Here is a 25,585-nt window from a genome sequence, read left to right as displayed (position 1 = left end):
TAACCTGCGTTGCAGCTTCGGAAATAAAGGTAACGAAATAATTTCGCGGTAGACCCCAAATAAATATGTTTATTTGTTTATTGCAGTCATGTACAATGCATTATGTCTAGGACTTATTATTATGGTATATGAACCCAGATAGGGCAAAGCAATTTGCTACTTATATCTAACACGTAATTAACAATAAAATAATCAAATCATAGTACATTATTAAAATACAGTTCTTAATACATGCAAGTAACATAACAGTTATTTAAATTTGCAATGTCAATACTTTTACGTATTAATTTATTCGTACTTGTCAATATTTGTGTCAAAATTATGTAATATAGAGTAGATTGCAATACATTTTATCTAGAAATAATACATTGGTGTCGTTTAGGAATTCATTAACAGTATAGTAGCATTATTCAATGAGCAGTTTCTTAAGATTGTTTTTAAAGGCGGTGGGATTTACCTCGGATTTAATTCGTTCCGGAATTTTGTTGAAAATGTCTATAAATCTGGAATGTAGTATATTTCTATGCATTTGTAGGTGTGATTTTGGTAGTACTAGTCTGTTTTCATAGCGCCTTTTAATAGTAAGGTTTGGAGCGTCTTTTCTTTGTCTGAAATGGTGTGTACTACTTCTAACGAATATTGCTACCTCTAAAATATAAATGGACGTTAATGAGAGCAGTTTCTTTTGTATAAAAAGGGGGTTTATGTTTTAATATGCGTTCAAAACACAAAGTTAGACTCATGGAAAATCTTTATAACAAACGAGATGACGAATAAACTGCTAGATATGAGAGCGTCAGTTATCCTTATCACACACATAAATTATATGATATAATAATGGGTACCTCATAAATCCAGACAAATGTGACATTTAAAACGATTCTTTTATCGAGTAAACAGTGTATCCTCGATAGTTTGAATCCTACTGTATCGATGTAGTTTGTCAGCTTTCCTTCAATAAAACTATTTATGACCCCAAATGCTAAAACTACTCATTTCCTTCCCAACTTTACACTTAAAATTACTAGTTATTTCCATTGAAAGCAATTTACATAAGGATGTTTAGCCGAGTGCTTCCATCGTCGGAGCCATCACGCAGTCGTAACTTCGGCGATGGTCCGCGAACGCGCGGGTGGTCGCTATAAACGTTCTAAATTTGCCTATGAGTGTTTATGGCAACATAGTGATGTGCCGCGGGAACGGCATTACCGGGAATATTGGTCTAATATGAAAACAAAACCTGAGACCGGTAAAACATGTATAAAAACCTTCCATAGTTGCTTATCCCATTGAAATTCAATTTAGATAAAGACTTAAGTCACGAATTTGTTAATAACTGGCAATTGTTATTATGTTTGCGGATTTTTTTTTTGGAATGCCTTAAGGCATTAAGTCCGCCATTTGTACACTTTTATATCGTGCAATAAATTTTAAATAAATAAATTTTCATCACACTTGCTCGAAAAAGATCTTATTCCATGCAGGTGTACTGAAGGACAAAGGCCTATTTTGTTCCCGCGGGAGCTATGGATTGTGAAAAAAAAAGCTATAACTCCCTAGGGAGTTATAGCTTTTTTCTTAAATTATGTCACTTATACAAACCAAGTAGCATAAACGAATTTTACTTTTAAAATACTGACGTTTGTAATTTAATATTTTTGTTTATGTTTAAAATTATTTAATTTGATTAATTTAACAGCCGTTTATAATATTGCAAACTCGTATCCAAAATTTCACTTACCCCCCTCGTTGCACAATGTACTATTTTCTCACTGCACCCACGTTCGAGAATTTCTGTTTTGCCCTATGGTTGACTGGTAAATAATTCCTTAAGGTCTGTCATTTGTACTATTTTTCACCGTGCAATAGTTTAAATAAATACATATTTACATCGCTAACAAAAGGACCTAGTTTGGGTATAGATTTATTACACTTTTTATGTATATTTAAAATAACAATTCTCGGTGGTGGACATAAGCAAAAATGTTTGTTGTCCGATACGGAAACAAACACAACACTAATCGTAAATCAGAGGGCCTACTACCAACATCGAAAAATCTAAAAACGTTATCTATATACTCTGCCGCTTGAATATGCAAGAGCGATAGAGACGCATACAGCGATTTACGATTTTTTGATGTTTGCGGCATGCCCTCAGAGTTTATGGCGATATACAGTAGCTCATGTTTATGCTCGACACGAGATTTGTATAATGACACATCCGTTCAGCTAATCGCTGTGGCATTGCCTGTTGATGTTGATACCGACGCGTGGGAACTCGCGGATGGTACCATCATAACACATAACATTTCTTATTTAGTGATTTAATGTTTTGCCTAACGTGCGTTTGGCTTAGACATCCGGACTAATTTTTTTTTTTTTTTTTTTTTATATTATAGGACATTTATTACACAAATTGACTAAGTCCCACAGTAAGCTCAATAAGGCTTGTGTTGAGGGTACTTAGACAACGATATATATAATATATAAATATTTATAAATACTTAAATACATGACTCAGGAACAAATATCCATGCTCATCACACGAATAAATGCCCTTACCAGGATTTGAACCCGGGACCATCAGTGTTCAGGCGGTAAGGATGCTTTTGGATGAGCCGGGAATTTAAAACTCAAACAACGTGTTCTCTCGATGCTTCTTTATTCGATACTAACTTAACAATATATGGATGTGGACTGTATATATTTATCTATAACTAGGTATGCACTCGCGCTGCTTAGACTAATTTGGACATTCCGCCCGCCAAGAACATAGTTCTTTATTTACACGGCAAAATCTCTACAATAACTACAATAAATATGTTAAACATAACACAGTCGGAACTTAAAACTAATACAAATGTAAGTTATGTATAACATCACTTAGTTATTACACATAATTTGCTAACTGGACGCTTCAATATCCCTGATTTACATTTTACAGTAACAACTCTTGTTATATTGTCAGGCCCAGTATGTTTTTGAATGATTTTGCCTAAAATCCATTTAGCTGGAGGTACATTGTCCTCTTTTAAAATAACAACGTCATTAAGCTCAGGTTCGGTAGTAACATTAGAATTCCATTTATATCTCTGACTAAGGGTTACTAAATATTCTTTGTACCACCGTTTCCAAAAATCAGATACAATTTTTTGCGTGAAGCGCCATCGATCTAAGCCACTTACATTACACTCAGTATTATATTCATCAGCTATATTTATCAATGGTTCACCTACCAAAAAGTGACCTGGTGTCAAGGGTAGAGGGTCGTTTGGATCATCGCTCAATACGGATAGAGGGCGAGAATTCAAACACGATTCAACTTGCGCCAGGACCGTCGCTAACTCCTCATAGGTAAGTGTACTATTTCCTATTACCTTCCTCAAATGCCCTTTTGTACTACGAACTCCAGCTTCCCAAAGACCGCCGAAATTGGGAGCGTGCGGAGGGATGAAGTGCCATGTCGTGTGCTCTAAAGTAAGTATAGCTGCTATTTCATCAGGTAATGATGATTTAGCAGTGTTGAACATGTCTCTCATCTCTCTGTCAGCACCAGTAAAATTAGTGCCATTGTCACTATACAAGTCTTGGCAATAACCTCTCCTTGCAGTAAAACGCCGGAATGCAGCAATGAAACCCTTGGCTGTCAAATCTGTAACTGCCTCGAGATGCATTGCCCGGGTAACCATACACACGAACAGACATATATAGCCTTTAAAAGACTTAGCTCCTCTACCTGGTGAAAACCTTATATTTATAGGACCACAGTAATCTACCCCCGTGGATTTGAAAGGCTTACTGGGTTTCATTCTCGCTTCAGGTAGAAGTCCCATTAGAGGAATAGACTTCTTGTTAGAATATCTCAAGCACGTGACACATTCTCTATAAACCTTCTTAGTACGATCCTTCGCTTGCAATATCCAATATTTTGATCTTAAAAAATTTAACATTAATTGAGGACCGCCATGCAAAGTACGATGATGAGCATCAATAATTAAAAGCGTGGTAAAATGATTTTTACCAGGCATAATCACCGGATGTCTTGTATCGTAACTTGCATCAGACTGTTCTATTCTGCCGCTAACTCTTAACGTCCCCTTTTCATCTAAAAAAGGACAAAGAGTGCGAAGACAACTCTTTTTAGGCACAACTCCTCGACTCTTTAACTGTTTTATCTCATGAGAAAACTCTTTCTCTTGAACTTGATTAATACACGACAGCAAAGTCTTATCTATTTCCTCAGAAGTTACAAATTTAGGTAATTTAGCTCTCTCTATTTTTGGCAATTTTAGATTTAAAACTCTTCTACAGTATGAAATTACTTTTAACAATCTCGATAATGAAGAAAACCTCGACCAGATTGGGGTTTCTTCATCAATATGGGATACAACAGTTAAAGATGCGACTCTTTCCTCCTCATGTGTGTCTTCTACGATTATGTCGTCTTTCTCAAAGTTAGATTGAGCTAGCCATTGCGGACCATTCCACCATAATGAATGGTCTAGTAAATCTCTTGGTTGTAAACCGCGAGATGCACAGTCGGCAGCGTTAAACTCAGTAGGTACATGACTCCATTGCTCAAACTCCAGTATATTTAATATCGTGGACACTCTGTTACTCACAAATGTACTCCAACGAGATGATCCTCCTTTGAGCCAGGCTAGAACTATTGTACTGTCTGTCCAGCCGTGTAGATTCTCTTTTGGTACGTCCATTACCTGTCCAACTTCAGATATGAGCTTCGCTGCTAAGGCTGCAGCACACAGTTCAAGTCTCGGAATGGAAATTTCTCTCTCTGTTGGGGCCACTTTTGTTTTAGCTGTTATCAAGTGTACGTGTACGCCATTTACCTCATCAATCACTCTTATGTATACCGCTGCTGCAAACGCTGACTTTGAAGCGTCTGAAAAAACATGCAGTTCTATCTTTGAGCTTGGCGTGGCGTTTAGCCATCTTGGTATCGCCAGCTGCTTAAGATCTGTCAATGCCTCTCTGAATGACAGCCACTCACTCACCAACTCTTCAGTTAACGGACAATCCCATTCTAACCCTGACTTCCACAACTTCTGAATGAAGATTTTGGCGACAACCACGACTGGAGCAATCCACCCAAGTGGATCATATAACCTCGCTACATCAGACAACACTTTTCTCTTAGTAATTGGTTCTTGAACTTTGGATAAATTTAGCGTGTATTCAAAATTATCAGTTTCCCTATTCCAGCTTACTCCAAGAACCTTCATCGTATTATTCAGTTTTAGGTGCACTGTCTGATCTGATAACTCTTTATTCCCTACAATCTTCTCCAGTACAGGTTTAGAGTTAGTATTCCATTTCTGAAGTTCGAAACCACCAGATCTCATCAACTCATTCATCTCGTCAATTATTTTTAGTGCCTCAGTCTCAGTTTCAGCTCCGGTAAGTAAGTCATCCATGTAGAAGTCTCGTCTTGTTATTCTCGCAGCTAAAGGATACTTACTCTCTTCTAACTCTGCAAGTTTCTGTAATGACTTAACGGCCAAATACGGCGCGCAAGCTGTCCCAAATGTCAATCTCAGTAGTTTGTAGTGCTGTATAGGCTCTGATCCATCTGACTTAAATCGCCAAACAATTCTCTGGAAATCCGTGTCTTCCTCTGCTACACGAACCATCCTATACATCTTAATGATATCTGCGACAAGGCAGATCTTGTGACTCCTAGCTCTCATTAAAATGTGTCTCAAATCTTGTTGTAATTTAGGGCCAACAAGGAGGTCGTCGTTTAAGGATACGTTGTTGTCTCCCTTACTCGAAGCATTATAAACAATTCTAAATGTTGTCGTCTCCTTGTCCTCCCTGATAACGGCGTGAAAAGGAAGATACACTGCCTTAGGATTCTCTAGCTCTCTCTCACTTACTGCTCTCATGTGATTAAGACTTAGGTATTCTTCCATGACCTTGTTATACTCTTCTCTAAGTTTAGGTTCTCTCAGTAACTTTCTCTCTAAAATCTCTAATCTCTTGATAGCAATTTCTTTAGAATTGCCATATTGACACTTAGGGTCCTCAGTTGCGAATGGTAGTCTTACTACAATCCTACCCTCGTCATCTCTCACAGTCGTTGAATTAAAATAGTCCTCACATTGTTGCTCACTCTTAGTCATGTCCTTTTTAATCATATTAGGCTCGTTCTCCATCTCCCAAAACCTTTTCAATAAGTCATCTTCCTGAATATGAACATGCATACTAGTAAATCTAGCACTCACCTCAGTCTCAGATCCTTTCACTGCTCGTCCAGACACGATCCAACCGAGCATCGTATTTTGAGCTATCATGGTTCCATTGCTCCCCTCTGAACGCTTCTTGATCAACCCCTCGAGTAATATTTCTGCATACACCTCGGCACCTAGAAGGATCTCAACCTTACCTGGCGTTGTATACGCAGGATCCGCTAAAGGTAAGTCTTCAATCTCTGCCCACTTAGGCACGTTAAGCTTGGTGGCTGGAAGCAAAGCAGTTAAAGAATGTAATACGAAAGCACATACTTCGACTGAACTCGTCGGGTCATGGCATGACACTATGCGAAATGAAACCATGTTTTTTTTTTTTTTTTTTTTTTATACCACGACGGTGGCAAACAAGCATACGGCCCGCCTGATGGTAAGCAGTCACCGTAGCCTATGGACGCCTGCAACACCAGAGGCATTACATGCGCGTTGCCGACCCTTTAAAAACCTGTACACTCCTTTTTTGAAGAACCCCATACTGTAGCCCCTCGGGAAAACCTCGGCAGGAAGCTCATTCCACAGCCGAAGCGTTCGCGGGAGGAAATTCCTCTTAAACCGCACAGTACGCGACCATTTAGGTTCTAGGGTGTGAGGATGAACACCCTGCCGACGGCGAGCGGTGCGGTGATAGAAAGCGGCCGTTGGCATCATGTCAAACAATTCTTCAGAGCACAGCCCATTGTACAAGCGGTAGAACACACACAAGGAGGCAAAGTCTCTCCTTAGACTTAAAGGTTCAATACCGCTTGTGAGTTTGGGATCGTCGACGATTCGTACAGCGCGCCTTTGGACTGAGTCGAATGGTCCAAGCTGGCATGCAGGTGCTCCTGCCCAAAGGTGACAGCAATACTCCATATGGGGTCTGACTTGCGATTTATAAAGCAGCAGTCTTTGCCCCGGAGTAAAGTATCGCCTCGCTTTATTGAGCACACCCAGTTTTTTGGATGCCAGCGCAGCCTTTCCTTCCAGGTGGCTACGGAATTGGACGTCACTGGAAATGTCGACACCGAGGATCCCAATACTCCCTGATATGGTAAGGACTGAGCCTTGGAACTGTGGGACCACAGTAAATGGGGTTTTCTTAGCGGTAAACGCGCAAACTTGTGTCTTGGTGGGGTTGAATCGGACTAGATTGTCCCGACCCCACACCGAAACTCTGGATAGAGTGCTCTCAATGTCCGACACAAGCTTTTCACGACTCTCCAGCACCACAGAACGAGGGATATTGGCACGGCCTGTGTAATAGGCATCCCCAGTACTGTCGTCCGCATAGCAATGAATGTCGTCGTTAGACAACATGTCATTGATGTGCAGCAAAAACAGCGTTGGGGATAGCACAGAACCTTGCGGAACGCCAGCGTTAATGTCCATGCTATCGGAGCAGCTTCCGTCTACTACGGCTCGTATGCGTCTGCCGGACAAAAAGCTAGCGATCCATTTGCATAGTCCCTCCGGCAGTCCATAAGATGGTAACTTCGATAGGAGACCCCTATGCCAGACCCGATCGAACGCCTTCGCTATATCTAGGCTAACTGCCAATGCCTCACCTTGACTCTCAATGGCCGAAGCCCAGCGGTGTGTGAGATACACTAGAAGATCACCAGTCGAGCGACCGTGGCGGAAACCATACTGGCGGTCACTGATCAGGTCGTGTTCTTCTAGGTATCTCAGGAGCTTTGCGTTAATTATACGCTCCATGACCTTTGAGAGAAGAGAGGTAATAGCGATAGGCCTGTAATTCGATGGGTCCGATCTGTCGCCCTTTTTAGGCACAGGGTGCACAAGGGCCGTCTTCCACGAAGATGGAACATGCCGTTTCTTGCTAGAGAGTGTGAAAAGGCGCGCCAACACGGGACACAACTCAGGAGCACACTGCTTAAGTACAATCGCTGGTATGCCGTCTGGCCCGCTCGACTTATGAACGTCCAGCGATAGCAACTCCCGCCGAATATCCCTCTGCGTGAATGAGATCTCTGGCATGGAGTATACGCACCGCGGGATGGTGGGCGGCACGGCGCTACCGTCGTCGCTCAGGGTCGAGTTTGAGGCAAAGAGAGTACCAAGAAGATCGGCTTTCTCCTTTGCACTATGGGCCAGATCACCATCAGCTTTCCGCAGTGGTGGTAAGGACGACTGACAAAAATTTCCCTCGGCAGCTTTGGCAAGCGACCAGAACGCGCGACTCCCAGTGGGGTAGCCCGCTAGTTTCTCACCAATTCTGCCGACGAAATCGTATTTAGCCCTGGCAATGGCTCTCTTACTGGACCTCGAGGCAGCGTTTAATTTGCGTTTCACATCAGAAACGTTCGGATCCTTATTAGCTACGGCCTTGGTCCAAGCCCTGTAGGCGGCTTGCTTGCGAACTGTAGCTTCTTTACAGGGCCGATTAAACCAAGGACGTCTCTTCGCTCCCGCAGCTATTACCGAGTTGGGAATGAAACAATCCATTCCCATCAGTATTGTCTCGGCGACATTGGCTGCGCAGGAGTCAGGATCTTCTGATGTGAAACAGAGCTGCCTCCACGGGTACGACGCGTAGAATTCACGCAATCCATCCCAATCTGCTGACTTATACTGCCACACGCGTCGCGAGCTAGTTGGCCGTGGTGGATCGGGCCGCGCGCATGGTACCCGAGTCTGGACGAGACAGTGATCGGATGAACCGAGAGGCGCGTTCACTGAAACGGAATATCCGTCCGGACGTGTGGTCAGCAGGAGGTCCAGTAGAGAGCTTGTATGGTCCTCGATATCTGGTATTCTCGTGGGAGAACGTACCAGTTGCGAGAGTCCATAGGCCAGAGAAAATTCGTGAGCAGACCTTCCCGCGTGGTCAGTGGACCGGGAACCAAGCCACTCAATGTGGTGGGCGTTAAAGTCCCCCAAAATCACGAGCTCTGCGGAAGGGTACTGCTCGAGAAGTCTGTCAGTCGTTAATTGTAGGTGCTCGAAGAGCCGAGTCGTCTCCGTGTTGCCGCTGTGAGACCTGTACAGGCACGCGTAGACACGAGTGTGGCCGCTGTAGTCCACACGCACCCAAAGAACCGACAGGTCCCTGTCTTCATAGGCATGAAGGCGGCGACAGCAGACATCCTGCCGGGCGTACATACACACACCGGCGTGTCTCATGAACTTGTGTTCCAGTGTATAGCCGGGGGAATGTGTTTAGTATTCAAACTACACTCCTCTAGCATTGACACCGAAGTACTTATAGGTCTACGTTTGAGACCAAGTAATTGAACAGTTGACTCAGTAATAAAGGAAACCATACTTCCTTGATCAATTAAAGCTCTAATAGTTTGTTTACAACCAGTGGAATTAAATACCTTAACTCTAGCTGTCGCGAGTAGCACTCGATTAGGTTGAAGCGCACCTCTCGAAAACGCTGCAGTAATATTTGTATCACCTCGTGTTGTGCTCGGTTTCTCGGATAGGGGTACACTCGGTGACGCTGATGACGCAGCAACCTCACTCGTAGCTCTCGCCTCCTGGTTGGTATCTCTCTCAAAGTGAAGAAGAGTGTGGTGTCTCCTTCCGCATTTACGGCAACTCGACGTTTGACGACACTTCATTGCAGAGTGTGTAGGCATCAGGCAGTTAAAACACAGCCTATTGTTTTGCACAAAATCTTGACGTTCTTTGGGCGTCATGGAACCAAATTGCTTGCAGTGATAAACGTGATGAGTCTCATGGCACATAGCACACTCGATGTCACTCGTCTTGATTTTATTCTCGATAGCAGTGTGAAATGTTTTAATCTTAGCTGCAGGCTTAGCTGATTGTGCTGGGCGGGACGTGTTGGTGTCAATCAGCTCTAATGACCTGAATCTGTACTCTAAAAACTCACGCAATTGCTGCCAGGTGGGTAAGTCATCGCCGAGCATATTCAAATGCTGCTCCCACTGCTTAATAGATTCAGCGTCCAATTTTGTAATCACCAAATACACGATAATTGCGTCCCAAGTACTCGTGTTAATACCCATATTCTGCAACGACTTCAAACATGTTGACGTGGTGTCCAATAAATGCCTCACTGCGTTAGAAGACTCCGTGTGTATTTTCTTGGTCGAAAATAAGCTCCTCATAACAGCATTACAGTTATATCTCTTGTTATCATAACGTCGAACTAATTGTTTCCAAGCGTCATCATAATTTGCATCGGTAATCGAAAAATTACTTAGTAAACTCAGCGCCTCTCCAGATAAATTGCTTTTCAAATAATGCATTTTTTGAACCGTTGTAATATTCTTATTTGTGTGGATTAACGAGGAAAACATATCATAAAACGTTTGCCATTCTTCATATTTGCCACTAAAAGTCGGCAAAATAATGCGAGGTAATTTTAATTCACAATTAACATTTTCATTGGCAACGGCCATGTCACGAATTTGCGGTAATGATTGTGCATTTGTTTGCAAAAACGTTTTCAAAGCTTCCCGTAAAGCCGTTTTATATTGAACATACAACTCCTCAAACTCCTCATACTTCTTTTGTGTAAAATATGTATTCGTTCTCTCTCCTGACGCGTTGGAAATAATCGCCTTATGTCCGCTTTGAAACTCGTTAAATTGTTGCTCAAGTACTTCAAGTCTAGTTTCTAAATACGGCTGTTTAATTCTCTCTTTAGGCGACTTTTTATAGTTCTTCTCCGATGTCTTCAAATTGCTGATTAACTCCTCTTGATAACGAATAAGCTCTTCTAATGTAGACATGATGACTCGCACAACTCTCGAATGTTCATAGATATAAGTAGGTAGATAACTTAGCACTCAGATGAAAATGTCTCAAAAACTCGGTTTATATTGCTCAGTTCAATATTATAACTCACTCATAATATTAAGCGTAATAAACTGTAGCGAAAAAGTCACAAAAATCACTTATAGACACTAATCGTAGTAAATGTTCAAACTCGATGTTATTACGCGTAATTATAATTGCACTTAAAACTTGCAGTTAACACTCGTCCGGCTCATCCTTATCTCGATTACCGCTAGCCGCCTTTTGTTCTCGAGCGCTGGCCGCTCGGCCTCAGGTGTGAATTAGTCCGGTTCGTTATGGACCATATGTTCAGGCGGTAAGGATGCTTTTGGATGAGCCGGGAATTTAAAACTCAAACAACGTGTTCTCTCGATGCTTCTTTATTCGATACTAACTTAACAATATATGGATGTGGACTGTATATATTTATCTATAACTAGGTATGCACTCGCGCTGCTTAGACTAATTTGGACAATCAGCTTCGTAGGCAGGGTCACTACCGACTAGGCCAAACCGGTCGTCAAAATATGTATCATAAAATACGAAAGTAACTTATAGATAGATGGTTTGAGCTTGAGTCTCGGGAAGGGACATAAATCGAATAGTTTTTTATATCTAAGAAATATATATAAGAAAAGTATTTAATATATTTTGCAAACGATTTGCATTAAGTATTCAATAGGTTTTCGGGTTTATTGGTTCAGGATATCACATGAGTCGGTTTTTTATTGTGATGTGGGTCATTCTTCCTTGTGTGATCGAGTAATATCGTAGTATTAATTTTGGGCGCGTCGCACGACGGATGTTATTATAAATTGAGGTTCCGCGCATTTTAATGTTGTTCTCCGTCCGCGGCACGGTGGTATTGATTATTTTTTATTTGAATTTATTTTATTTACTTCGTCACTTGAATGTTCTTTTAAAAGGTTCTGTTCTGAAAAGACATTTAAGAATATGGTTTGATGAACAACGTTTAACCGTGTTTTGTGTAGCCTAGTCTTACAATTAAAGTATACATATTATTACGTTTTCATTTTAATGTCATATTATTATTGGTTGCCGAAGGTTTCTTTGAACTTGCTGCCTTTTACTGTAAATTGTTTGTTCTAGTGTAAAAAAGAGTTATTGTAAAACAGCAGTCAGCAAGAACTTATACATATATTGTGTTGAAATTTAAGATTATTTATTTATGGTTATTCTTTACCTATTTGAAGTGCCTAATTGCCTATGTATATGTTTATGGTATTTAGATAAAACGGCTGTATACGAGTGATAAAGACGTAGAAAGATGCCGATAACCCGGGTCGCTGCGGGTCACGTTTATCGCTATCGGAAACTCTCTCTTATATCGAACTTATCGTTATTCCTAGTATATACGAGCATGTTCTACTCAGTTTGCGATTAACAATAAAATATCCCATATTAAGTATCAATGCCGTAAAACTACTCAACTATGGTCGTTTATATTCTTAGATTATACTAATAATATTAGTCCACGAACTCGGGCCCATTTCTCAAACGGTATTAGACTAATAGTATTAGTCCACGAACTGTCAATTCGTATGGGTTGCCATGGCAACGCACTAATAATATTAGTCTAATACCTTTCGAGAAATGGGCCCCTGTCAAGTCGTATGGATTACCATGGCAACGCACTAATAATATTAGTCTAATACCTTTCGAGAAATGGGCCCCTGTCAAGTCGTATGGATTACCATGGCAACGCACTAATAATATTAGTCTAATACCTTTCGAGAAATGGGCCCCTGTCGAGTCGTATGGATTACCATGGCAACGCACTAATAATATTAGTCTAATACCTTTCGAGAAATGGGCCCCTGTCGAGTCGTATGGATTACCATGGCAACGCACTAATAATATTAGTCTAATACCTTTCGAGAAATGGGCCCCTGTCAAGTCGTATGGATTACCATGGCAACGCACTAGTAATATTAGTCTAATACCTTTCGAGAAATGGGCCCCTGTCAAGTCGTATGGATTACCATGGCAACGCACTAATAATATAAGTCTAATACCTTTCGAGAAATGGGCCCCTGTCAAGTCGTATGGATTACCATGGCAACGCACTAATAATATTAGTCTAATACCTTTCGAGAAATGGGCCCCTGTCTAGTCGTATGGATTACCATAGCAAGACACTAATAATATTAAACTCATATAATTACAGAAATGGGCCTCATGTGTGAATATAATTTGAATCAGTTCTAAGACAAAATATTTTGATAAATCGAAGGAAAAACTCACACAGCACCAAAAAGAAGATTAGTATTGATAATACTTAATTATGGATTGTATTTGTGATTGTGGCTATGGTACTGGACTATTGCAAGGTGTTTTATTTCATTATTGTAGGAAACAAACAGTCGTATACAAATGTTTTGTAACTTATAGATTATAAAGTTGAACCTATAACTACTCCCATTAAATGTTTTGCGGTACTCATAAATCGAAATCGTTTTGCGTCTGCGGGTCAGCTCGCACAAATGTCACCCGTAATTTACTGGCATCGTGGAAGCACGAACACAAGTAAACATGAGCCCTACAATTTGCTCGACACACGCAAAACGACAACGTCTCGCAAAACGAGAAGGGCGGGTACGGCGACCTTCGACAAGAATGTCGAATGCTTTATCGAAAATGAAGTTGAGCAAAAAACCCGCACAGTAGGGTTGCCATCAGCGAACGAAAAAAAAAACAATCGCTGGTTGCCATACGTCAATATTCCCCTGACTGGATTGGGAGAGACTTGGTGAGAGACATTTTTTTTAAAAAGACAACTAACCATTAAAAGCTAGCTCAATGTTAGGAGTTGGTTGGAAAGAGGAAAGTAAAAGATATGCTGATGCTGCAGCTACAGCATATGGTGGCGAGTTAAAGAGCTAGTGGCCCACAAAGATGTTTGATTAAGGCATTTAATGGGTGCTTTTATGATTTATCTTGGAATGATTAGGTACGATAAATTGTTGTTAAAATGTCCGACCAGGAAATGTAAGGTTTTTTAGAGCGATGTCCGTACTCTTGTCTGAACAGTCCATTTTTTCACATGACAACCCTATCCGCGCAAACCCGTGCTATTCACGTAGGTATAGCGTAAGTGTTTGCGTGAATTCTCAAGGGATCCGTGGATCCTTAACGTCTGTGAGTAATCGAAGATCGCACTTATAAGGAATCCTTGAGTCTATGACTTGCTCGTGTGCCTGGTACTAGCCAGTAGCGACAACCCAGCTCAGAGGCAGTTTAATGGGAATGTTGAACAGTTGTGGAACCATCACATAACTCCTAATAGTTCAGAAAGCAAAGTTTTTTTATTTTTCTAACGCTCACTCACAGGCCAATTGCACCTGACATCAAACATATCGAATAATATTTTATTTAATTATTAATAATTTCATTGTAATTACTTTTGGTATACGAGTAGGTGCTAACATAATCTAAGGAATTGTAACTAACATTTTTCTTTATGGGCCCCGGCCTGAATTAAACAGATATTTAATTTAATTTAATTTATTTAATCAGTGCGAGCGAGACGGTCCGGGTAAGTTCGAAAACGGCGACACTGAAGTGTGTATCGAACCCCTTCGAGCTCATTTTTCCACCCTCGAGTAACATTTTTCCAGAACAGCTAAGGATAAGTTTTTTACGGGCCATGTTTATATTGTTTATGCCTCGAATTATGACCAAGACGAGTTCTTATTCATTTAAAAAAACCGGACAAGTGCGAGTCGGACTCACACACAGGGGTCCGCACAAACATAACTTATTTAGTAATTTTTACAAATCTATAGTTTTCTGATTTTTCCCTGCACTTGTAGTGTAAGGCGATATTACTTACCATATTTCAAAGGTCAACGGGAAGTACTCTATAAATTTTGATTCCCTTGAGAGTGTCGAAATATGTATTCGTTTTTTTGCGGCATAAACGACCGTATCTTTTTTAACGTTATTTTAGAAGTTTGATTTTTTCACAGCTTCAAGGGACTGTAGAACTTAGTAAGTATACGGTTTCAATTTCAACTCGATACCTCCATGCGTTCCCGAGATAAAGGGCCTTAACAGACAGACAGACGGGCGGACGGACGGACAACAAAGTGATCCTAAGAGCGTTCCGATTTTTTCGTTTGAGGTACGGAATCCTAAAAAGAACAGAACAGTAGGTATAGCAGGTCCGCACGTGACGGTCGACACAATACCAACACAATTTGCAACACTTATGATGACCATCAGTAGATCTTATCTCTTTGTTATAAGATTCACAAACGGTTAGTTAAATATGTCGATGATGATACATACTTGTATGTATTTGCGACTAAGATATTAATCCGTTGATTGAGTTGATTGATACTCGTCGTGTTTAAACAAACATGGAGGGCGGTGCCTTGTATGTCGCGAGTTATCTCCGCGAACATCTACACGTCTTTGGACGACTTGCCTTTGACGTTGCGACGATATAACGGCTTCTTCAGATAATATCGATGTTTAAATTAGCAGACCGCCAAAAACTTTGTCCGTAAAAATAAAAGTCTGCCTGCCTCGTGGATCTTCACTATTAGGGCCATCCCACACTATTAGCGTATTTTGAGCGTCGGCGTTTAGTCAGCGCTATGGTAAAAGGCGTCGCCGCACAGTTGCGCCAACGTTGCGTCGAGCAGCAGCCATAGAGTTGACAAGACGCCGACGCTCGGGAGACGCAAGCGTGGGGTGGCCGTTAGAATTGACTAGACGCCGACGCGGCCAACGCTCAAGATACGCTAGTGTGGAGTGGCCATTAGAACTGAAAAGACGACAGCAACTTTTTGTCATAAAAGCCTTAAAAATATACTCAAGTTCCTTTAAAAATCACCGTGGAAAACGGCCTATTATTTGGTAATTTGTATGTCTAACTGTGAAAAAAAGGGTTCCATCGTTTAAGCTATATTTTTTCATCTCAAGAGCATTACATTCGCGTATCGTGTACACGCGATAGTATGGTTATATATCAAATAACCAGGGAACAATCTTATATAGTAAATCGACTTAGTCCGACAGTAAGCTCGTGTATAATAATGTGTTGTCGGTACTAGATGACCATATATACCTACATACCTATAAAAGATAGATATACCTTAATATCTACTTAGAAAACATTCATAACTCAGGAACAAATATTTGAGACAAATACATAAATACTCCTTACCAGGATTCGAACCCGGTGCCTGCTTCGTAGGCAGGGTCACTACTGACTAGGATAGAGGCCCTTAAATTTAATATAAAGTATAGGATTTAGCAACAAATTCCCATACTATATACATGCATGTCACATGATATGTTGCGATAATCGAGATAAAACGGCGGTGTGGAGTAATTGCAAGCAATTAACCGTATAACGTATACTCGCAGTGGTGTCGCAAACTACAAGTGCTACTATTTCGGCGTTTAGACACTTTAGGATTAAGCACAACTGGCTACCACAGAGTTGACAGAAAGACAGAGGTACAGATAGCTTAACCTCTCGTCTGTGTGTAACAAGGATCCTAGCCGAATTCGTATCTTTTTTGCAGTTTTTTCTAAAACGATTTTTTTTGCCTTTACAGCAGAACTTTACTGTGGTTTAAATCCACGGATTTTTTTGCCATTACACACATATGAAAGGTTATGGCAAACCCGAACAAGGCAAACCCAATTTCTCACGCACACACGGTCAAACGCAGATATTCTCAATTTAAGCAACAGTACCTATACAATACTAAGTTGTAAATGTTTGTGTGGCCGTTAACAAAGTGTCGTCGCAGAGATCAGAACGCATCTAAAGTGTCGCCACGAATGACTCTTCGAAATTAAAAGATCAGCGACGAATGTGCCTAAACTACTTCCGCCGACAGCAACCAACAACAGTCTTCCAATATCCCTTAAACACACATTTGTACTGTAATGTTCTTTTTTTAAATCGATTAAATAATTGTAAAAGTTAAGGATCTATTTAGGCATAAATATTGGTCCCTCGAACCTGATCTGAACCAGTGATCTTATAGTCCACCTCTGACTGTATTTTAACTCTGTGACTGAGACTTACGGGCGTTAATCTGATTTCTTAAGAATTCCTTATTTGTCAAACTAAGCCGTGAGAAATTTAAGCCGCGCCAAGTGTAGGTAATCTTGCCAAAAACGAAATAATTCCTGGCGTTGTCCCAGCTTTTGCCACACCTCACTAAGGAAATCTGAAATTGGCTCGGCATCCTTGTTTCAAAGATTAGCACAGGCATAATTTTTTTATGAAGTCGACTGTCAAATGCCATATGACCTTACAGTACAGTACAAGGAAGAAACAAAGCATTGGGATTAGTCCGGTTTAATGATGACACACGCTACAACGGCCCGGGCCCAGGCCGGGGCGCCCGACTTCTATAGAACGCATCACGTGATCACCGATCACCTGTCATAGAAAAAGAAGTGTCGCACGCCCCGGCCCAGGCCCGGACCGTTCTAGCGTGTCATCCTTTAACGCTCGTCTTTTGTTAAATTAAAGTGCACATGTTATTTTAAACGTCCAATTTCTATCAAATAATGACGTATAAATAACAGTCCATGCTACCAAAATCGCTGCAGAGTTATCTTGGTCTAATTTTAATTTTATTCGTTATAATTTTAAGCGTGAGAGCAACTCGAATTGTCTCCTTGGCGTAAAAATATAGCCTCGCTCGCACGCCAGATATAGTGCTCCGAGGAATGATTCGGATTAATTCCTGCCGCAACCCCTCTGGTGTTGCGGTTGTCCATGGGCGACGGTAATCGCTTACCATCAAGCGATCCCTCTACTCGTTTGCCTCCTATCTTATAAAAAAAATGTCGTTGTCAATTTATCAAATTTATTCAAGGAAAAGAATAAACATACTACTTATCTACATTTCTACAATGCATTCTTGATAAATGAATGTTTCTAGTTCGTAATAACAGTGAGTGCATGTCACTGTTATCGCACTGTTATTGTTCTAATGCAAGCAAATAATGTATACGTAGGCTGTGTGCACGATATTGACGCCCATTTGGCGGCTATGGGCGCATTAGTAATATGACAGATAACAATTGCCAGACATGATAACAGATGTCATTTGCCAATAATTGAAAAATTAGAGTACTTGAATGTTCAAATTTTTGCCATGCACTTCGCACATGTTCAATAGTTACCAATGTTCATAAATCAGCAAAAGTTTCGTTTCTTTTTAACCGACTTCAATAAAGGAGGAGGTTCTCAATTCGACTGTTTTTTTTTTTGTATGTATGTTACTCGATATCTCCGAGAATCGTGAACCGATTTTCAAATATATTTTTTTAATCGAACGGGTATAACCCCGAGATGGTCCTGTTCGCACCAAGTCGGGGTCTGATGATGGGATCTTGGAGAAATTGAGGGAACTCTTCAAATGTTATAGGTACATGTATGGCGCTTTTGGTAATATTTGAAGTCGGTTTTATTTTTTTGTTAAAAAGTTCTATTATTATTTGTATGGAATCATAAAGTTAGTAACACTAGTCAACCAATAGAAGTCACATCCCCCAGCTTTAAGAAAGCTATTAGGTTGAGTGAGAGATGCCTAGTTTATTTTCTCGAGGCAAGAGAAACCGTATTATGAGGTGTGCTTTTACGTACGTATTTTTTACGTGTATTAATTTTAGTATTATTATTTAATTTAGTATTTAATATCTTTAAATATATCTAACTATTTGCTTACTGTGGGACTTAGTCAATTTGTGTAATAATGTCCTATAATATTTATTTATTTATTTATTTATTTATTTTATTTTATTTACCTTCCCTGCGTGCGTTTCCCTTCCTTTATGTTATCTCTTACCCCATCTAAACTTAAAACATATATTAAAAAAAAATACAACTAATTTTGACGGAAGATAATACGAGACTAATTAGGTAATTAGTAATTACAATATAATGAACATTGTCAATATTGCCCTATGTTCTTACGTCAGTCAACATCTAACAACATACTAAATAAATAGCAACATGCGTCGACGTTAAATCTTATCAGCAGGTAGGGAAAACACGAGAAGCTATTACTTCATTTACGCCAATTTAACTACCGCTAGCTTGCTTCGAGATTAAATTGCGTTATCAATGTGGACATTGTATCACTTTTTTTCACTGTCAAGTGTTCTAAATATTATTTTTTACGTTTCAGATGTAGTTAGACTTGTGTATTTTAATTGTAAAAAGATGAGTCAAATGGATCCAATCCTTAACACCCTATATACATGGTACATCACTCAGATCAATTTAAGTGACAAAAATCGTGACGATCGGTCGCTTCGAAAATGCCAGAGACACGGAGCAAGTGGTCGTTAGGTCGTTACGATCGATGGTTGCGGCGCCTGCCTCAAGAATGAGACAAAAATCAAATAGTCGATACACAGAGCCATTCTACAATTGCCGATTCGTCGGTACGATATTCATAATCGCAAGATTTTTTTTGTTGCGATTTCCGATATCGTTTTCGATTAAGTAAATCTTTAACGATATTAACATAGGTACAGTCAGCATCAAAAGTAGCGGATGAAAGAACGCGCCAAAATTACCTGATTTTCCGGAAAACTTTTCCAAATATAAATAAATTGTTAAAATTCGCCCTCAAAAGTATATCTTTTACAGTCTTAGTTATTCTGTATTAAAGACATCACTTTTTGGTAATCTGTTACAGAATGGTAGATACTTATGAAACGTTATTTGATCCGCTACTTTTGATGCTGACTGTACCTACATGACCAATTGGTCGTTTCGATCGGTCTGTAACGACGGATTGTAAAGATGATTCGTACCGTTAATTGGTTTAATTTATTTCACTTGCTGAACTTGACTGCTCATAATAATTATAACAAAAGTATTATATACAATTGTCCTACTTGTATGTATAGCGTGTATTCCTCTAAAGAAGTTCTTGTTAACCTTTGAATAGATTAGAGGATGTTTTAATGGCGATGTGTTTGAGTCAATAAATACAAAATATAGTCCACCAGCTTCTTCCGTGTGGAATGATGATGATTGATGAAACTACCCTATGTCCTCAAATTAATTGGCATCAAATCATTTACATACCTTTCATCTAAATCGGCTCAGCGGATTATGCGCGAAGAGGTGACAGAGAGAGTTCCTTTCGCATTAACGTATAATATTAATAGGGATTATGTAACCATCACACATTGCCTGTTTATTTAATGTCGCCAATTAATGAAATAAGCCTGAATAACCGCAAAGGCTTACTATAAGCCGGTCCGCGATGTGTCAAAACGTTGTGACATGGAAACAATAAGTTTGCGTCACCCGCCGCCGCTGCCGCCGGCTCGTTATGTCGCGGTGTTTAATCATTTTTATTAGAAGTGTAGGTAAATAATAGTTAACTATCCTGAACAGACAATTCAATTCAATTCAATTCGTTTATTTGCCTCATAATACGTCTTACAAGATGTTACAGTAATTTGTAGTTATTGTACCAGTATCAGTCAAATTTTCGACATGCAAATATTAAACTATACACATTTTTACATTATATTAATATTACATTACGAGTTATGTCAACATACAATATTACATCAAAAACTGGAATAATTACAATGTCATAGTCATAGAAAGAAATATAATAACAATTGATGTTTTGTTTAATAAGTTACATGTCAAATGTAGTAGAATTCAAGTATTCGTTTACAGTGTAAAAACAGTAAGTCAATAGCCATTTTTTTAAGGAAGTTTTGAATAGCCTGCCTTGGAGACTTTTCAGTCTATCAGGTAATTTGTTGTAGACTCGGATACACATATTATAAACATTCCTTTTATAAATATCGGATTGACAACGCGGCTGATTGAGAAGATTTTTATAATAGATCCTTTGGGTTCTTAGCCAAACATCGGCACGTAATTCAAATAGCTCAGGGTGTGCTTTAACAAATAAGCAGAGCTTCAAGATGTACATACAGGCCAGCGGCAAAATGTTTAATGTTTTAAAGATCGGTTCACAGTAAGCCAGGTACCAAGAGCCTGAGATTGCACGGACACATTGTTTTTGTACTTTAAAAGCTCTTTCCACATCCACAGAATTTCCCCATAGTATAATACCATAATTTAAAATTGAAGCAACATATCCGTAATAAGCTGAAAGTGCAGCTTCGGTAGAGACAGTTTTTCTAATTTTTCTTAAGGCAAATACATAGCGGTCTAATCTGGAACATACTGAATTAACATGTTCCTTCCAATTCAAGAACTTATCTAAATGCAACCCTAAGAATTTTATGCTATCCCTTTCCTCTAATGTGATATTATGAAACCCAATATTTAACGGGGCAAGATTGGCTTTATGAGACTGAAACTGCATATAACTGGTTTTACTAAGGTTAATATGAAGGCTGTTGTTAACTGTCCAGTCACCGATATCCAATAAAGCTTTATTGATATCGGATTCGTATTCACATTTACTCTGATCATTCTTTTTTATTAACATTGTAGTATCATCTGCAAAGAGAATACATTTATGATTTGAAGCCTTGTGGAGGTCATTAACATACAGTAAGAACAATAAGGGACCCAGATTGCTACCTTGAGGCACTCCTGACACAATGTTACGAAATGTTGATCTATACGATTTTTTAACCCGAAGTGTGCCTGATTCAACCACTTTCTTTACTTCTGTACATTGTTTCCTATCAGACAAATAACTCCTAAACCAAGCATTAGCATTTCCTCTAATCCCATAGGAATCTAACTTTGAGAGCAGCAAAGAATGGTCAACAAAATCGAATGCTTTACTGAGATCTAGAAAAATGGACATTACCGGCGATTTGTCATTGATAGAATCTGTTACGTATCGAACCAAGTCAAAACATGCTAGTTCAGTAGAGCATCCCCTCCGAAAACCATACTGGCTTTGATGTAGTATCTCATGCTTCGATAAAAAGTGGTCAAGTCTTTTATACATGGCTTTTTCTATTATTTTCGATAAGATAGGCACGATTGTGATAGGCCTATAATTATTCGGAACATTTCGATCTCCTTTTTTGAATAATGGTTTTAATATCGAAATTTTAAGCTGATCTGGAAAAGTACCTTGCGCAAAAGAAAGATTAATTATATGAGTAAGAGGGCGGCATACAGATAAGGCACTTACTTTGATTATATTAGTAGATATATCATCGTAGCCACTCGTCTTGCTATTATTTAATGACATCATTAGTTTAAAGATCTCATTCTCATCTACAGGCACTACAAACATTGTATATGGATTAATATCCCTATCATTTTTAAGTTTAGTGCTGAAGGGGCTATTGGCACTGGTCAGATCTGTGAAGTGATTATTAAGAACCTCACAAATATCCTGAGTATTAGTATAAACAGTCTGATTGTGTTTCAGTAAGTCTATGTCTTGGGTCTGCCGATTGGTGCTAGATGTCATAGCAGTAACGATTTCCCAGGTAGCTTTACACTTATTTTTACTGTTTACAATATGATTACTATTACATATCTGTTGGGAGTTACTGATACACTTTTTAAGTAATTTGGTGTATTTCCTTAAATATACTTTACTTGGCCCTATTACACTTCTACTACTGCTATACTGGTGAAGCAATTTACGTTTAATCCAACATGACCTGCGTATACCCTTGGATAACCATTCTGCAGTTTTTGGTCTGTCACTACAATTTACCCTGATTATAGGGAAACATAAATTATAGAATAACCGGTATGCATCATAAAATATGTCAAAGGCTTCCTGACAATTTTCAGCCTGCAATACATCAGAAAAAGTAAGCGCCTTAAGACAATCACAAAACTTTCTAATATTGTCATGGTCGTAGTCTCTTTTAAACTCATACCAATTCTTAAAATATTTACATTTGTTTATCTTGAAAGTAACTGACTGTGCCTTGTCATGGTCAGACAGATGGAGACTATGTGTGTTTGATTCAACAAGCCGAATATTACTCGCAATATGGTCTATGCATGATGTTTTTCTTGTAGGGGAATTAATATGCATTGTAAAGTTATAGTTTTTTAGTATACTCAAAAGATCTCTAGTAGTAGGATTGTTCTTTAAGGTGTCGATGTTCCAATCCCCACAAACAATAATTTTTTTCTTGTTATATTTTATAGTAAGATAATTTAACAATTTCTCAAGTTTGTGTAAGAAAAGGCCTATGTAAGGTTGGGATTGTTTGGGAATTCTGTAAATAGTTACAATTACTATATCAACATTAAGTATCTCAATTCCGCAGCATTCAAAGTAGAAGGTTGCTGCTAATTTAGACACCATTTCAATTGGCTTAACTTTAAAATTTTTATGGACCAATATAGCAACACCACCCCTACTTTTTTCTCTACAAAATGATGAAACCAATTTATAATTATTTAACTTAATATTAGACTCTGATCCTTGTTTTACAAAGATTTCACTGAAACAAAGAATATCAGCACTATGAGAGTTAGTTTTTAACTCTGCCAGGGCAGTCTCTACAAGATCTAGTTTATTTAACAAGCCTGCCATATTTTGGTGAAAAATCATAAATTTTTTGTCATTATTATTGTCTGCCCTCTTTTCTTCGATTAGTCCTACATCAATCTTATCACAAGTTGTCTTTAAGGGAACGAAAGGAAACATTTTCTTCTCTGTTTTCTTGTGAACGAAAGGAATAGTTCGCGTCATCATTTTCTTGTGATTGTCTAGGAATTACAATAATATCGGGTAGTGTAAGTTTAACATTACTTAGTATATTTTTTATGCCGATAGGTAGTATTTTACCCGAATACGTAGAAAACATGTCTAACGTTAAGTTTAAATTAGAGTCATAGAAATGTGCGCAATGAGATTTTTGTAGACATTGATTCAGATAACTATTAAATATTTCCACTCTATAATTAAACAGCGGGGCTCCGCAGGTATAAGTCGGCGTGCACACTAAAATGTTTGTGTGAGTTATCATCTCTATAGCAGATATAATTTCGTGCACGAGCTCCACATGCTCGAAATCCTCGTTTATAGTGAAGTCTCGCTCTCCGATTAGTAAAATACAGCAATCTTCTTTTGTATAATCTTTGAGCTTCGTAGGCAGAGTGCTCAATAGCTCTCGGACTCGTCCGCCCGGAGTTGCGAGGTGTATACAATCGAAGTCATCGAAATTATCTAGCATCGCTGTCAGGATTTGTTTACCTGCTCTACCGCTGGTGGTGCTTATAATACACAGTTTACTGGCCACATGAGCTTTATTTTGTCTATTACATTGTAACTTATGTTGTATAACAGGTTTCACATTTTTTGACTTGATAGAGTTCTCTTCGTCTAGGTTTGGTTCTGATTGTAGTGTACACGAGTTTTCGTGTTCTGTGTTTTCTACATTCCTTTTTTGCGATTGTTCTATAATGCCTAAATGACTATGGCCTAGTTGTTTATTTTTTATACTAATACGCCGATTTTTATTTTTTGGTATCCGCGGTGGAGATGAGCATATGCGAACCAAGCCTTTAATTGTGTGGTCCTTTCCTTCTAGACGTTTTTTCAAAGCTCCGTTCTCACAAATGAGGTTTTGTATTTCGTTTTCCGCCGATTGAAGTCTCATCTCTAAGCTCATAATCTTCTGCTCGTAATCCTTTATTGTCTGTTCAGTGATATGACGCAAGTCTGGGAGACTTCTGTTTTGAAGGTTGTCTGATATGGAATGAGTATCATCATCTTCGGACTCTAATAAATTTGATAAAAAGTCTGTCGTGAATTCTGTGTCCGATGAGAATTCTTTTTCTAAATATCGGTGTTTATTTTGGACTGGTTTTCTCTTGGTAACGTTATCCTTGGACGGTGTGCTAATTGCCTCTATAATGCTTCCGGAGGTGCGAGACAGAGACTTGGCGGACATATTGTTATCAGTGGACGGTGTACTATTTATGTCGATATCGTCGACTGGAGTACAGGGCCGACTTATGATGGAGCCATTCTCGGTAGGCGATGTGTTTCTTGCACTGACAAAGTCAGCTGTAGAACCAGATCGACTATTGACGATATCGTTCTTCGCAAGCGTTGTGTTGCGACAGTAGTGACATAGTTGCCCTCGTTGAACACAAAAACGAATATAGAATGAAAGAATTACGGTTACGAATTCTATGATTTGATAAAAATATTAAACTGTTAAAGAGTTGAATAACTGAGGTGATAAAGAACGGGGGAAGCCCCTTGTCTAATCCAATACACTATAAAATATAACATTTGAGTTAATAAGTACGTCCCGCATAATATCCGTTTGTCGGCATGATATTTATGTTATTTACTTATTGTCTTTAATCAGCCCTGTTTAATGATAATCATTTTGGTGGGCGTCTATAAAATTCTGATCGAAACATTTTTTGACTTGTTCTATGTATTTGTGTATTTCTATGTATTGTGCGTGTATTTTGTATTAAAATCCAGCAGTCTTATCGTAGTAGCTAAGTAGGTATTCAAAATTGTCTAATAGGTATCATGTGGAGTATTCTCCTCTTTAATAATACCTATTAGACCAAGTGGAATTAGGTGTAATACCCTACTTAG

General features: G+C 39.1%; 2 protein-coding genes across 2 annotated transcripts in view; both read right to left on the bottom strand.

Annotated features, from left to right (window-relative positions):
• LOC133524690 (GAS2-like protein 3) overlaps positions 1 to 25,585 on the bottom strand; it is a 135,352-nt gene that overhangs the window by 106,457 nt on the left and 3,310 nt on the right.
• Positions 643 to 6,575, bottom strand: LOC133525310 (uncharacterized). The gene is made up of 3 exons (XM_061861597.1): positions 4,351 to 6,575; positions 3,378 to 3,543; positions 643 to 648 (listed from the first exon to the last, which is right to left on the bottom strand). The coding sequence occupies exons 1-3, from the start codon at positions 6,573 to 6,575 to the stop codon at positions 643 to 645; spliced, it is 2,397 nt and encodes a 798-aa protein (XP_061717581.1).

This window comes from Cydia pomonella, chromosome 14, assembly GCF_033807575.1.
Source record: "Cydia pomonella isolate Wapato2018A chromosome 14, ilCydPomo1, whole genome shotgun sequence".
Classification (NCBI taxonomy): domain Eukaryota; kingdom Metazoa; phylum Arthropoda; class Insecta; order Lepidoptera; family Tortricidae; genus Cydia; species Cydia pomonella.
The sequence above is the reverse complement of the archived record's forward strand: the minus strand, read 5'-3'. Positions and strand labels throughout refer to the sequence as shown.